General features: G+C 40.7%; 1 protein-coding gene across 1 annotated transcript in view; it reads right to left on the bottom strand.

Moving 5' to 3' along the window:
• LOC126175624 (sialin-like) overlaps positions 1–16089 on the bottom strand; it is an 84467-nt gene that overhangs the window by 52397 nt on the left and 15981 nt on the right. The window contains exons 3-6 of the mRNA XM_049922508.1: positions 11233–11466; positions 9255–9339; positions 6136–6350; positions 2525–2674 (exon numbers count right to left, since the gene is read on the bottom strand). Of these exons, the coding sequence (XP_049778465.1) occupies positions 2525–2674; positions 6136–6350; positions 9255–9339; positions 11233–11466 (684 nt within the window). The remainder of the gene's footprint in view (positions 1–2524; positions 2675–6135; positions 6351–9254; positions 9340–11232; positions 11467–16089) is intronic.

The raw sequence follows: 16089 nt of genomic DNA, 5'->3' as shown, positions 1-16089 counted from the left end.
AGGTGCCGTGTATAATAAAAAAACTCACAAAATATGTGTTTTTTGTGTGTAGTATTCGAATGAAGCTAGATTTTTGAAAGTTGACAGCAACTCGTGGTCTGGTGGTTAGTGTTACTGACTCTCGATCACGGAACCCCGAGTTAGATTCCCGGCTTGGTCGGGATTTCCTCCTCTCGGGACTGGGTACACGTGTTGAACTCACCATCATTTCATCACCATCGAAGCGCCAGTCGGCTAAGTGACGTCAACTAAAAAACTAGCATGAAATGCCATATGCACATTTAATTTAATTTTGAAAGCTATTTTTCAGTTTTATTGTAAGTAAGCATGTTTTGTTTATTTGATTCGCTTTATACCGTTACCGCGTGTTCCATTCATGTAGAAACGAATTTTACGTGCTACATGTAGCTCTGCTTTATACCATCATATCTCGACAACAGGTAAAGATTACCGGATAAAGATGTTCGTAAGTATAGACGTGGTGCGCTTCAGAAATCTTCAAGAAAAATGTGTTTTTCGCATGTTTTGCAGATAAAATACGGAAGGTGCACATACAAACGATACCATATAAACATTAGTGTTGGAGGAACTTGATTATCGGCTTGATGTCTGCCGAATCACTAAAGGGGCACATATCGAACATTTGTGAATGCCTAAAAAAACTTTTTGAGTTTTTGTATGTGTGTGCAAAGCATTGTGAAAATATCTCAAATAATAAAGTTATTGTAGAGCTGTGAAATCGCTTCAATCATTTGTAATAACCCTGTATACTGCAACATAGGTACGGAAGACAGAACTTTGAATGGCTTTGCAAATGGGCGCTCGTCCGGGCTTAACCAAAAACATTTTACAATATGTTCCTAGCTCAAATAGGAACCGAGCACGAAGTCACCGCCTCCTCCCCCCTCCACCCTTCAAACCGTGATTCTGCGTGCGGGCTTTCCAGACTTACTTGTTACAGAGCTTCCGCGCTATCACGAATAGTCTTCCACAACCTCGTAAATGGCCAGGATGTAGCCTTTTATTGATATACTCTAATGAACCAAAACATTATGTCCACTTCGTACTGCGAGACTGAATGTGTCAGGATAAGCGGGCACGTGACGCGGTAAGGAAAATATATAAGCGGAGCGAGACGAATGGTGAATCATTTTAGCGACGTTGCAGGACGAATATGTGTAAATTAATTGACGTAAGGAAGTTTGACAAAGGGCTGGTTATATTGGCCGGCGCCTGGGAAGCTGCATGTCTGAAATGGCGAAGCCGGGTGGCTATTTGCAAACTGCTGTTGTCGAACAGTGGTTGAAGAACGGTGAAACCATGAGTAGGTAACAATGTGCTGGACGTCCATTCCAGGTCGCGGAGGCTGAAGGCTTGCCTCTTCTGTAAAGCAGGATAGGGGGCGATCTGTGGCAGGTCTCTCGACAAAGAATAATGATGGTGCAAGCACACGTGTTCATCCCAAGTTACTGAGCTTGGGGTCCGCAGCAGGTGACCCCCAAAAGTTCCCATATTGACCCAAAGACGTCATCAGTTACAACTGAACTTGGCATAGTGTCATCGATATCGGACATTGGTGCTAAGGAAACTTATCTACTAGTCAGATAAATCAGATTTCTTTTTACACCATGTCTGTGGCAGTTTCCGTATACACCATCATAAAGGAGAACAGCTGCTTGAAAAATTTGCCGCGCCACGGTCGCAGAGCTGTGGGGACAGGACTGTTCTATGGGGAACGATAAGCTGGGTTTCGTTGGGGCACCACGACAACCGTGGACTATGTGAACACTAGTGCGGACTACTTACATCCTTTCATGCTAAATGTCTTCCCCACGTTGACGGCATCTTCGAGCAGGATAAGTTTTCGTATCACTGGGCGAGTCTCGTGATACAGTGGTTTGAGGAGCATGACTGTGAATGTTGATGTGTTTACCATTAAATTTGCGTGATCTGAACCGATGGAACACAGCTTGAAAGTGTCAGACACCATCTCTGCTCCAAAAAATCATCGGCCCGAAATTTACAGAAATTGCTGATCTTTGCATAGACATCTGTTGCCATATACTTCATAGAGATCTGTTAACGTCTTGTTGAATCCGTGTCATTTATTTCCAGTGCAGCTATTACTCTTATTAAATGTTAGATTTTGTAAAAATATAGGATCTGCTGTAAGACAATTTGATTAGGCAACATGTAACATATGTAGCAAACTGACGATAATAAAGGCTATAAATAACAATAAATATTATTTTATAATCTACGTTGACCTACGAAGCTATTATCTCTCTTCATTTCCTATGATCTTCTTCGCTTCACAACTCTTCACCACATTTTATATCGGACATATTGCAACTGATCAATTAATTCACACTTCCGGCATTTCGTGCTCGAGTTCTGAGATCGTTAGGTTTGTTCAAGAAACTTGCAGTAATTCCCTTTTGAGAATGTGAAACAATGCAGCACTGAATCTGTATTACTAAAGGATACTTTTAGAGTTTTGGAAAAACTACTAGTATACACTCACACTTCGGATATCATAATGCAAGACTTGGCCGAGGTATAACGGCAGCGTGACCAGCAAATAGAAGCTCCAGTCGAAGGTGATCATGATGGCAATGAGAGCCCAAATGGCTGGCGTTTTTATAATGCTCTTCCATGGCACGGGAAGATTCTTCTGTAACATCAAAGAAGAAAATTATTTTAGTTAATGTAAACGATTTCTTTTGCTATGTAGGTTCAACAAGGTACGCAAAGATATGTTTAGCTTTTTAATACAATTACGCAGACTATCTGTAACTGTGACGTCATCTCTCCATTTGATGGTTGGAGGACGACATCACTGTTACACATAGTCTGCGTAAACCAGCTACGTTGGCCACTGATGCCTCGTATATATGGATCGTGATAACCCCTTCAGCATCAACTTATGCCTGCAGATGGCGCACTGAAACGCCGAAACTAGTAGCTACACAATAAGTAAGGTCATGAGGGCGGCTGCAGGCGTTTCATTTTGTTACAATTGTTAAGATTCAACAATGTTCAAAAGATTTCTAAATGCAGTACGGAGTTTTATGAGATTGTCCAACAGATATAATTTCAGAGTCAGAATCTTGTAGCTTATACTTTTATTTTATGAGCCTATGCGAATAGTAAACGGTTGTGGAAACACATTTGACTTCTTAGCAACAAATATTCCTGAGCTATTAGGCCTAATAAGTTCATGTTTACTGGACTTTTTTTCTTGTTTTAGGCCACACTACCACTTCCAAAAACTGTTGGTGGAATTCTGGTTGACCACGTTTGTCATATGAGACATGAAGTTTGGATCAGCTAATACACATAAACAAAGACTACCTTCAGTATCAAAACTTATATACGAAAAACATGTGAGGCAATACTGCTCCTACGACTGATCTTAGAAGAAAGTCAAACCTTCATTCATAGTATTTGTAGATTTTGAGAAAACTTTTGATGGTATTGACTGGACTACACTCTTTGAAATTTTAAAGGTAGCAGGGACGAAATACAGTGACCGAAAGGTTATTTACGACTTGTACATAAAGCACACTACAGTTATAAGAGTGGCAGGGCAGTAGTCGTTAACGGAGCGAGGCTCAGGGGAGAGAGCCTATCCCTCATGCTACTCAATCTGTACACTGAACAAGCTGTAAAGGAAACCAGAGGGAAATTTAAAGTTCAGGGTGAAAAAAAAAGTTTTGAGGTTTGCTGTTGACATTGTAATTCTTTCATAGGGGCGAAGGACTTGGAAGAGCATTTCAATGGAGTACGCAATGTCTTGAAAAGACATATCATAAACAACAACAAAACACAGGTAATGGAATATAATCGAATTAAATCGGGCGATCCTGTGGGAGTTAGGTTAGGAAGTCAGACACTAAAAGTAGTAAGTACGTTTCGGTATTTTTAGCGCAAAACAACTGATGACATCCAAAGTAAAGAGGACAGAAAAATAGATTGAGAATAGCAAGAAAAGCATTTATGAGCAAGGGAAATTTGGTAACATCTAATATACATTTAAATGATTGGAAGTCTGATGTCTTGCTAATCATTTACTAATTCAGTAATCAGCAAACAGATGTAACATCTCACTATAATTTACAGTGAGTGAACAGCTACAACCCAGATGTACGGCGACGTCGCCAGTGGATAATTAGCAAGTTAACACTTGCTGTAGGAAGATGTCCAACTTGGGTGCTATGAGGTCTCAATATCACTGCACCAGGGGTGTTGCAGAATCATCACGAAAACAATAATATGCAAGCACATTACAATAATCTTCACTAAAACCACGCCCACGTTATCTAGAACTCTTTTTACTGTATGGACAAACATCTTGTTCGCTATGATTCTTTCATTACCTCCATGCAATAAATATGGAAATGCACTTCTTAATTATTTGGTCTCACTTTACATTTCCCATTCGGGTAGGAAGTTGTTGTTGTTGTGGTCTTCAGTCCAGAGACTGGTTCGATGCAGCTCTCCATGCTATTCTATCCTGTGCAAGCTTCTTCATCTCCCACTAACCATTGCAACCTACATCCTTCTGAATCTGCTTAGTGTATTCATCTCTTAGTCTCCCTCTACGAATTTTACTCTCCACGCTGCCCTCCAATACTAAATTGGTGATCCCTTGATGCTTCAGAACATGTCGTACCAACCGATCCCTTCTTCTAGTCAAGTTGTGCCACAAATTTCTCTTCTCCCCAATTCCATTCAATTCCTCATTAGTCATGTGACCTACCCATATAATCTTCAGCATTCTTCTGTAGCACCACATTTCGAAAGCTTCTATTCTTTTCTTGTCTAAATTATTTATCGTCCATGTTTCACTTGCATACATGGCTATAATCCACACAAATACTTCCAGAAACGACCTCCTGACATTTCAATCTATACTCGATGTTAACAAATTTCTCTTCTTCAGAAACGCTTTCCTTGCCATTGCCAGTCTACATTTTATATCCTCTCTTCTTCGACCATCATCAGTTATTTTGCTCCGAAATAGCAAAACTCATTTACTACTTTAAGTCTCTCATTTCATAGTATAGTTCCCTCAGCATCACCCGATTTCATCCGACTACATTCCACTATCCTCGTTTTGCTTTTGTGGATGTTCATCTTATATCCTCCTTTCAAGACACTGTCCTTTCCGTTCAGTTGCTCCTCTAGGTCCTTTGCTGTCTCTGACAGAATTACAATATAATCGGCGAACCTCAACGTTTTTATTTCTTCTCCATGGATTTTAAATCCTAATCCGAATTCTTTTATTTCTTTTACTGCTTGCTCAATATACAGATTGAATAACAACGGGCATACGCTACAACACTTTCTCACTCCCCTCCCAACCACTGCTTCCCTTGCATACCCCTCGACTCTTATAACATCTGGTTTCTGTATAAATTGTGAATATCCGCCGGCCGCTGTGGTCGAGTGGTTCTAGGCGCTTGAGACCGGAACCACACGGCTGCTACGGTCGCAGGTTCGAATCCTGTCTCGGGCATGGATGTGTGTGATGTACTTAGGTTAGTTACGTTTACGTATTTCTAAGTCTAGGGGACTGATGACCTTAGATGTTAAGTCCCATAGTGCTTAGAGCCATTTGAACTATTTTTTTGTAAGTAACCTTTCTCTCCGTGTATTTTACCCGTGTCACCTTAAGAATTTGAAAGAGTATTCCAGTGAACACTGTCAAAAGCTTTTTCTAAGTCTTCAAATGCTAGAAACGTAGGTTTACCTTTCCTTACTCTATCTTCTAAGATAAGTCGTAGGGTCAGTATTGCCTCATCTGTTCCAACATTTCTAAGGAATTCAAACTGATATGCCCCAAGATCGGCTTCTACCAGTTTTCCCATTGGCAAAATCTGCCAGTAAATAAGCATGCCCTATCAGAGCTGGGAGAAACAGTGCAACTGAGTTATGGCATGTGTGTGAGTCAGTTAACTACTGTACGGCTACTCCTTGCTCACCTATCGGCTTGATACTTCTCACTACTATCAGCCATCACTGAAGAGGACCCTCCACACTAGGTTCTCAGCAGGGAAGCTGCGGAGTCAACTATAAATTCACCTGTTTGAAGCAGTGGAAAGCTATGGTAGGTGTGCGCGGTTATGTTACCTTGGCAGCTGACTTTATCGTAGCTTCGATGTAGCTGCGTTCGACTGGGTCGATGTACGGGTGCTGTGCCGGCGAATCTGCAGCCTGCAGGAACCAAGACACACTCCATAGAATCCCAACGCCTCCAAAAACGTAAAAGGAAAGCGGCCACCCAATCACAGTCTCGCAAAGGGCGCCCGTCACCGCCATGGACACCAAGTTTCCAATAAACATCCCTGTCAGCAAAGCGAAATCTCATTAAGCCAAGGGTATCATCTGTCAGACTAACTTGTTAAAGCAAATTGCTGTGAGAAATTAAAATAACATAATGAGTAAAAAAAAGCAATAAACTTCCTTATAAACTAAAATTTATGCCTCGGATTATGTAACTTATATTCAAGTCGACTCACTTATAACAGCGATAAACCACATCTTGTATCTCCGTATGGAAGAAAAGTGGTACATGTTGGTAAATCAGCCACAAAATTGAGAGCATCATCATAAAAGTGATATCCTTCCACAAGGTCTTCTGCTAATGCAAACATGTGAGGGAAGAGATATATAGAATATAACTGACGAGAGGAGAAAATGCAACAATGTAACAAACGGAGAAACCAAAAGGGAATATAGATGTTAAAGAAAGAAACTGACGGGAAGTGCAAAATGAAAGAGAAGGCTGTAGAAACGCGTGCGATTATGGGAAACTGGATGCCGCTTAAAGTAAACAAAAGAAACAGTTGTGAGAAAAGAGCAGCAGCTATATAAATATAAAGAGTTCATATCGAAAACCAGCACAAATCAAAGAAATGGAGGTTGAAAGGTGGGAGTAATATGCAGGGGGGATCAGAAACATTTTGAAAAGCTTGTAAGGGTGTTGTAGGATAGGTTGTGCTGAGAAATAATTGTTTAGAATCGTTACGTTGCTCCGTTTCCTAGTTAATTAGCACTGAAATTAGCCAATCAGGCCACTGCGCGCGCAAATTCGAGCACAATTAACGTCGGTTATTCTCATAGGTGTATGCTAATACAAGAGACTGCTTAGCCTTTGACTCCAGTTCGTTCTTTACCATCATCCCATGTCCAGTTTCTGTATCGCTGTCTTGTTCGGTTTTAGGAAACCAAATGAGGAACACGTTCGGCGACACTGTCTCTGGCGAGCTGCTTGAATCTGCTCACGCAACGGCCTAACTGGCTAACTTCAATGCTAATTGATTCGGAAAGGGCACAATGTGTCCAGTTTTTTTTCTGAACACTTACGTCTCAGCACAGCAAAACCTACAACACCCTTACAAGCTTTTCAGACTGTGTCCGACCACCTGTGTGAAGAAGAACTGTAAAAATCAAACTTAAAGCCATGTTATGGAAAGGGAGGATGAAGTGGATGTTGTTGAGATGGAAGATAAGATTTTCGTATTACCGAACTATCAGTTTAATAAGTCATGGTTGCAAAGTACTAACGTGAATTATGTACAGAAGAGTGGAGCGATTACAAGAAGACGGCTTGGGTTAAGATCAATTTGGGGACCGGCCGGCCGGAGTGGCCGAGCGGTTAAAGGCGCTACAGTCTGGAACCGCACGACCGCTACGGTCGCAGGTTCGAATCCTGCCTCGGGCATGGATGTGTGTGATGTCCTTAGGTTAGTTAGGCTTAAGTAGTTCTAAGTTCTAGGGGACTTATGACCACAGCAGTTGAGTCCCATAGTGCTCAGAGCCAATTTGGGGACCGGAGAAATGTAGGAACACACGAGGCAGCACTTACCCTGTGGCCTATCTTAGGAGTTAGACTGAAAAGGAAGTCACCATACATTAATAGCAATAATAGATTTAGTTAAAGCTTTTGACAATCTTGACTCGAATACATTCTTTAAAATTCCTACGATAATACTGGTACGATACAGAACGTGGAGGTTTACTCGTATCTACAGCTTCTACAGAAACCACACTACAGCTTAATAGTGGACGAAATGAAACGGACGGGAAGAGAGTTTTTTGTCTACCCCAGCGTTATTCAGTGCGCATATTAAGCAAGCAATAAAACGAACTGAGGAGGAATTTAGAAAACGGATTAAAGTTGAGGGAGAAGAAATAAAAAAGTTTTACCGATGACACCATAAATCTCTTGGAGACAGCTAAGGACTTGGCACATCTGTGGAAAGGCATTAACGCTCTATCTAAAAGAGGGTAGAACATCAACAAATATAAAACAGTAATAATAGAGTATAGACGAACTAAACTAGGTGATGCTATGAGAAATGAGACACTGAAAGTTGCAGATGAATTGCGGTATTTGAGAATAAAGAAAAGAAAAGAAAAGGCTGATGAAGCCAGAAGGGAATGGACACAAAATGCTGACTGGTAATATTTTACGATATAAATTTCAGGATTCTGAAGTCTTTTCTGAAAGTAATTGGAGTGTAGTCTTGTTAATTTGTTAACAGAGGGAAATACGTGTGTGTGTGTGGTGATCGGGGAAGGAAACATTGTTGAAGACCAAGGATTGTCTACAACAAGTATGTTCAGATAGATATAGGGTGCTGTATGCAGTGGTGAAGTGACTTGTACCAGACAGTTTAACGTTGAGAACTGCATCAAACCAGTCTTCGGACTGAAGACCACAACAACAAAACACGTGAACGAGCTGGACAACATCCTCTGACTGTTGACAGTCGATGTCCCAGGTTGTATGGTGGTTGTCATGTTCCTGACGTTTTGTCCGGAGCTGCACTGGACGTTTTCAGAGACACCCCTGGTTTCGACTGACGAGTTGGATGTCGGAGATCGACGAGAATACCATGAAAAAGGGCCGAGATAGAAGTTTACACGTGATCGGCCGAGGTAATCCTTGTCAAAGATAAAACATAACTATCGAACAGTTGTCTGCCAAAAATGGAACTATCTGATTATGTAGAGCTAATGTTCATCAATTCTTCATTTCTGTGAAAATCTTTAAGAGATTGATGAAATATCAATTGCTATGTGAAGTCTTCTCGAATTTCAATCTTCGTTAGATACCATGCGAGAAAAAACATGTGTCACGTATCCGACAGTCCTAACGAGAACGTACACCATAAATGACCCATACCTTAACATGGTCTACTATTTACTGAAAGGAAGTTAAAACAAAATTTGTTGATGCTTACCTAGGAAAATAAGGGAAAACAGGCTCCTTTCGTGGTCAGGTGCCCACGTGCAAACAGTCGTCTGAATAGCGGGTATTGTGCCACCCTTGAAATAAAAAAGACTTTCTTTATATTTGATCCTAGAGACGGATAAAAATAAATAAGTTCAGTTTCAGTTGAGCAATTAAGCCGTAAGTTACGCTGTATGGATTTTCTGGCTGGGAGATTCCCAGTGGCAGATTCAGCTGACTAATTTGAAAGTTTAATTTCTATTATTCTAAAATTGTGAGGGTTTTGTGTTTAAGTGTACTGGTAAGTGTGGGTCAGTGTAATATGTGTGTATAGTGTGGTGTCATGTTTTTCATGATGATGATAGAAGAGAGAGAGGGTGAAACCCAGTGCTAGTGGTTTACTCCTGTCGAATAGCGCCAAAGGGGTCATCGAGATTAACATCCCCATCCGACGCAGGTCTCACTATCAACAGTGCCACAAGCCCTCATTTCACGAGACGCTGTAGAAAAGTTTGGATTTTAATCTAACACATTGAAGCATAGACGGTTTATCAGGGACTTTACGCCACCATCCCTAGTCCCTTTTGCCGCGATGTAAAAGTAAGTAAGCAGCAACAGGTGCCGTACCCAGGCGGTAAATCACCCAAGTACCGACCGCGGCCTACGTTGCTCAACTTCGGTGATCTGAAGAGGAGTATATTTTTTCATTACTTTTCATCACCTAAAAAAAAACATTTTCCAAACTGAAATAAAAATTGTCATCAAATTAAAGATATTCCGCTTTTTCTGAAATTCTGACCTTTTTTAATATATCAAAAAAGACTGAAACTGAGGAGTGCCTTTGTTGCACCAAACTAGTGGTAAAGTGTATGGAGGGGACTGACAGAACGTAATGTATAGCTACAGTCCAGCAATAGAAAAAAGTTAAATGTATGGGTAAGGGAGCCAAGGAATAAAATCGAAGGGTGTAATCTATACCACCAATAACCGTTACTGCATTGTGCGCTGGACTGGAAACAAAAACAGCCGAGGATCGTTCCTCAGTTAAAAAGAAAAAGGGGGCACACACCGCAGCACAGTGCAAGGGGTCATGACAAAACTCTCCCAAAGCTTAATCATACAAGTACGACTTCTCATACTGAATAAGTTATATTCCATATTGATACGTGCATTGTTGCATCACCTCTTTTACTTCAAGCTTCTCCTATCCCTGGTGATCCAGCTACTCGTGAAGCGTACTCGATAAACAATTGGAAAAATATTGTCTATATTTTGGGAGTGTATTTAACGAGGTGCGGCCGTCAGTAGTAAAGCAAGTAGAATGAGATACAGCTTTCATTGAATGGATATCTGTTGGACTCAAACATTTTATGCACTTATGCTCGAGAATACAAGGACATGTAGAACGCACGGTGACCTAAAGCCACAGGTCTTTACTGTTTGTGAGATAAATACAACGGATAACTCTAGCTTGTCTTCCGGATGGGCTTGTGTGTTGCACCAGAATTGTAAGGCAATTGAATACAGAATATGTATTGTAGTTTTTAATGTGATCTGTCTTTGTCTCGGCGTATTGATGATTAAAAATACCTTGACAACTGAAAAAGTGTGTGTTAGAGGAGTCGGCGTTCTGCAGTTCGTGATTGCAAAAGTGTGACACACGATGTCTGGGAAATATATTAAACACCTCTCGTAGCCCTATAATTTGGTGCCTTTACCTAAGAATGTTCTGTCTAGACGCTAGAGTATTCTCAGAAGATGCAAGCTGTTTTTTGTATCATCGCTAACATTAGAAGATGTAATTTTAAGTTTAATTGGAAGTTATATCATGGTGATATTTGTCTGACGACATGTTTATGTTAGTTCAGTTATGAAATTGTGCACCAGTGCATACCAATAAATTATTTCAATACACTAATCACTGACGTTATTAGCACATTAAGCATTCATCAAATAATTTACTATGAAGATGGAAGAAGTAAAAGTACCTGACTGAGTCCCTGGCAGAATCTGTTAATAAACAGCGCGTAGTAGCCAGCCCAAGCAGACAGTGGTGTCAGAATCGCCAGCAGAGATGAGACAAGAACGCTGAATAGCAAGACGACCTTACCACCGAAACGGTCAGCGAGCACACCTCCTGGGATGTGACCAATCGTGTATCCGTAGTAGAAGCCGGCCAGGATCTCTCCTTGCATCTGCGTGTCCCAGATGAATTCCCCATCCTGCAATTAGGATACGAGATTTGACCTGTTTATTTAGTACCAGAAATGAGAACGCTACTATCGGAAAACATCATCTGCAGAATACCCAAGATTCCAAGAGCCCACAAGTGCAAGAACTGCCGCACAATCAGCTTAACAGTTCAAAGTTGCTGACAAGAATAATGCACAAAGAATGTAAAGGGAAGTTGAGAGCGTGTTAGGTGACGATCAGTTTGGCGTTAGCAAAGGGCACCATTGCGGTTGATAATGCAAGCGAGATTACAGAAAAATCAAGGCACTTTCATAAGATTTGTCGATCTGGAAAAAGCGTTTGACAATATCAATTGGTGCTAGATGTTCGAAATTTTGAGGAAAACTGGGATAAGCTACAGGGAGAGGCGGGTAACATACAACATGCACAAGAACCAAGAGCGAATAATAAGAGAGGAAGATCAAGAACGACGTGCTCAGATTAAAAGGGGTACAAGATAGGGATGTAGTCTTTCGCCCCTACTATCCAATCTATACATCGAAGAAGCAATGAGGGAAATAGAAGAAAGGTTCAAGAGTACAATTAATATTCAAGGTGAAAGTATATCAATGAAAAGATTCGCTGATGACATTGCTATTATCAGTGAAATTGAAGATGAATTACAAGATCTGCAGAATGGAATGAGCAGTCTACTGAGTACAGAATATGGATGAGATTAAATCGAAGAAAAACAAAAGTAATGAGAAGTGGCAGAAATGAGTTCGGCGAGGAACTTAACATCAGGATTGATGGTAACGAAGTAGATGAAGTTGAATAATTCTACTAACTAGGCAGTAAAATAGCCCATGACGGACGGAGCAAGGAGGACATCGAAAGTAGACTAGCACTGGCAAAAAGCGCATTATTGGCCAACATAGGACTTAATTTCAGGAAGAAATTTCTGCGAATGTACGTTTGGAGCGCATCATAGTATGGTAGTGAAACTCGAAATGGGGGGAAACTGGAAAAGAAGATAATCGAAGCATTTGAGACGTGGTGCTACGGACGAATGTTGAAAAATAGGTGGACTGATAAGGTAAGGAATGAGGAAGTTCTGTGCAGAATCGGAAAGGAAAGGAGTATATGGAAAGCACTGACAAGAAGAAGGGACTAAATGGTAGAAATCGGTTAAGTCATCAGAGAAGAGCTTTCATGGTACTAGAGGCAGCTGTAGGGGGTAAAAACTGTAGAGAAAGACAAATATTGGAATTCATCGAGCAAACAATTGAGGACGTAGGTTGAAAGTGCTACTCTGAGCTGAACAGTGTGGCACAAGAGAGGAATTTGTAGCGAGCCGCATCAAACCAGGCATAAAAGACTAAAAAAAGTAATAGTTTAATACACATCCAACCGACGTTAAGTACTAATTTCCAAGACCGTAGTCGCTATGAGTTGTTTAAGAGTGTAACTTGTGTAAATAACGCGCTGTGGTTTTGTTAAACATTTAAAGTTGCATATTTATGATCTCGAAAAGTGTGCATTTTTTGGAAAATTGTAACAAAACTGTAAATAGAGATGAAGGAAAACTACACGACGGGGCGTTTTCAGAAACATGACTGGGCATAATACTCTGCTGTAAATTGCAAAAACGAAATTTCCCAAAAGGCTGAGGCATATATCAGATGTGTAGGTATGCAGACCACATGCTCATGCTCCTGCCTCAGGAGGACCTCGACCTGTGGCCTTGAAGAACAAATGTCTCAGGATGGTAACCTTGACCGAAGACCTTTCGATGATCTAGCAATAGCCGGTCGTTGTGGCCGAGCTGCTCTAGGCGCTTCAGTCTGGAACCGCACGACTGCTACGGTCGTATCTACATCTACATCTACGCAGGTTCGAATCCTGCCTCGGGCATGGATGTGTGTGATGTCCTTAGTTAGGTTTAAGTAGTTCTAAGTTCTAGGAGACTGATGACCTCAGATGTTAAGTCCCATAGTGCTCAGAGCCATTTGAACCATTTTTTAATCTAGCAATAATTCAGACTGCGTATGGAGTGGTACATCACCACTATTGTGGAATACAAAAACGAAAGATCGTTGTTTTGTAATTTATGTTGTAGCTAACATTGTTGGGTAAGCAAATCCCTCTAAATTGCCTATCTTGTTTTCCAAATCATTGTGCAGTCGCTCAGCACACCAGTTCCCTACGGAATCCAATCTGACATTAATGGGATCTGGTTGCGAATGGATACAAAACACTAAAAAAACAATTTGTTTACAATTATTTATTTTATTAAAGTATTACTTACGAATTGTTGAACTTATGACTGCTCAGTAAATTGAGAGAAAAGTTTAAAATGTCTCAGATGTCCCATCTCAACTGCCTTCGGTTGTATCATCCTACCCATCGTATTTTTCTTATTCATGTTCTTCTTTCCTGCTGCTATCTTCTTTCTCCAAATCTTCCTTCGGTATATTTTCTGCATGCTGAACAGATTTGTGCCATTGTTCGATTGTAACGTTTTTGAAGGCCTCGTGAAGTAAGTGCTCATCATCTGCGGTTATGAACACGTCGTTTTCCGCGCTTACTTCTCTATGGACCTGGGCGGAAATGAGCTCAATAGTGTTGTACTGGTAATGATAAGGCGTTAGCCCCCTTCACTTGTCAGTACATCCATCTCATAACGATTCTTCTTAGTTTAAACTAACCTTCTCCAGTATCTCAGTTCTTGTGTCTGCAGCTGACAAGGCAAAATTTTTCACGGTTAGCGAGGTGGCTACGTCAGCCTTTCGCTTCATGACTACGAATAAATTAAAAAAAAGTCTTAAAACAATTTTGAAACTTAGATGCGTTCATTTCTGACTGATAATCATCTGACGTGTTTGTTTTGCTACATCTGCAAACTAATTTACTCTCTTTAATGAAAGCAGTCTACATTCACCCGACATACACAACAATCAGCCTCGCCCAACAGGTACCGTAAGTGCCCTGCTTTGGCTAGAATTCTGCCAGATGTACTTTAGTAAATCATTCTGAGTAAACAAATTTCATCCAAATAGAATATAAGTCGCATGTCACCTGAAGTACGCAGCGAATTAACCTTCACAAAAATTTAATTCTGGAGGTCACTATGTCGTTGCAGTCAAGTAGAAATTGACTATCATCAGTTTGAAGGAAGGTTGTATTTAAATCTTAAATCGTTTAATGAGCGTCCCACAGATCTATCAGAACTTGAAAAATTTATTTCTTTAATTAAATTGTTCTCAATTTGTATAATGTTGTGTACTCACCATGTCGTAAAATTCCTAAACTTCCTGCCTGGTAACGATTTTATGGTTCAAACGGTTCAAATAGCTCTGAGCACTATGGGACTTAACATCTAAGGTCATCAGTACTCTAGAACTTAGAACTACTTAAACCTAACTAACCTAAGTACAACACACACATCCATGCCCGAGGCAGGATTCGAACCTGCGATTGTAGCAGTCGCGCGGTTCCGGACTGTAGTGCCTTTAACCGTTTGGCCACACCGGCCGGCGACGATTTTATCAAAGTCGCTCAGTTTAGTTAAAGAACGGTGCTGTTTAATGTATTTTCGTGGGAGAATCGGATGTTGGTCGTGTTTCCTCACGACACACTCCTTGAATAGTTCTTAAACCAACGCCATAATTTGCAGCAAAAATAACCCGTACATTAGTGAGGTTTTTTCTTACAGTGGTCGTTTTTTCGGTGACATACCACTACATTTCTTGATATCATCGCTGTTCATTATGTCTACTTCTGCAAGTTTCTCCTAAGGAGTGAGTATGTAGGTGCAAACACTTCACTAGTGTGGTCTGCAAGATTTTTAAATATTTATAGACATTGTCGATTATGGATTTCCTGTGCTTTCTTCAACCGCATTCTTCCTGCTGTCAAAGTGCGTCTTCTTGGAGTTATTTGTAAATCTAACTCCACATGGCACAGGGAAAATGTCTCTTTCTTCCAGCTTTTCCATTTTAAGATTACACAAACCCTTCCAGTTAGTAAATAAATTGCACAAGCAATATCATCAAACAACTTTTTTACTTCAAGTCAAACTGCCGAAACTAGTAACTATGTACGAAATGGTAATCGAGAAATGTGCGAAGATCTACAAAGTGTCCCGCTCCTGACTTCTGAGCAGAGCTGCAGTGTGAGAGTACCATGTGTAGCGGTTTGAAACCGGAATTTCGTTGCAATAATTACACGTCTGTATTCTGAAAGTGATAAACAATATTTTATTCAAAATAATCTCCACTGCTATTTATAAATTTCTCCCACCTCTCCGGCAGGCTGTGAATGCCACAGCAAAAAAAACAGTTCTTCTTTTGAACTGAACCAGTCAGCGATCCATTTTCGTACATTTTAATACGAATTAAAACTTTGCTCAGCGAGAGAGTGTTCCAGTGAAGCAAACAGATGATAATCGGATGAAGCCAAGTGTGGAGAATAAGCCGCGTGCCCTAGCATTTCCGAGCTGAAAGCCTCGATCGTTTCCCTGCTCCGTTTTGCTGTGTGTGATGGGACGTTATCATGGAGCGACATGACTGTGTTGCCTTTTTCCATATTCCGGTGGTTTTTCACAGAATGCTCGATGTAAATTGATCATTTACTGTTGGTAGCAATCAGTGTTGACGGTTTCACCACGTTTT

Source organism: Schistocerca cancellata, chromosome 3, assembly GCF_023864275.1.
Source record: "Schistocerca cancellata isolate TAMUIC-IGC-003103 chromosome 3, iqSchCanc2.1, whole genome shotgun sequence".
Taxonomy (NCBI): domain Eukaryota; kingdom Metazoa; phylum Arthropoda; class Insecta; order Orthoptera; family Acrididae; genus Schistocerca; species Schistocerca cancellata.
The sequence above is the reverse complement of the archived record's forward strand: the minus strand, read 5'-3'. Positions and strand labels throughout refer to the sequence as shown.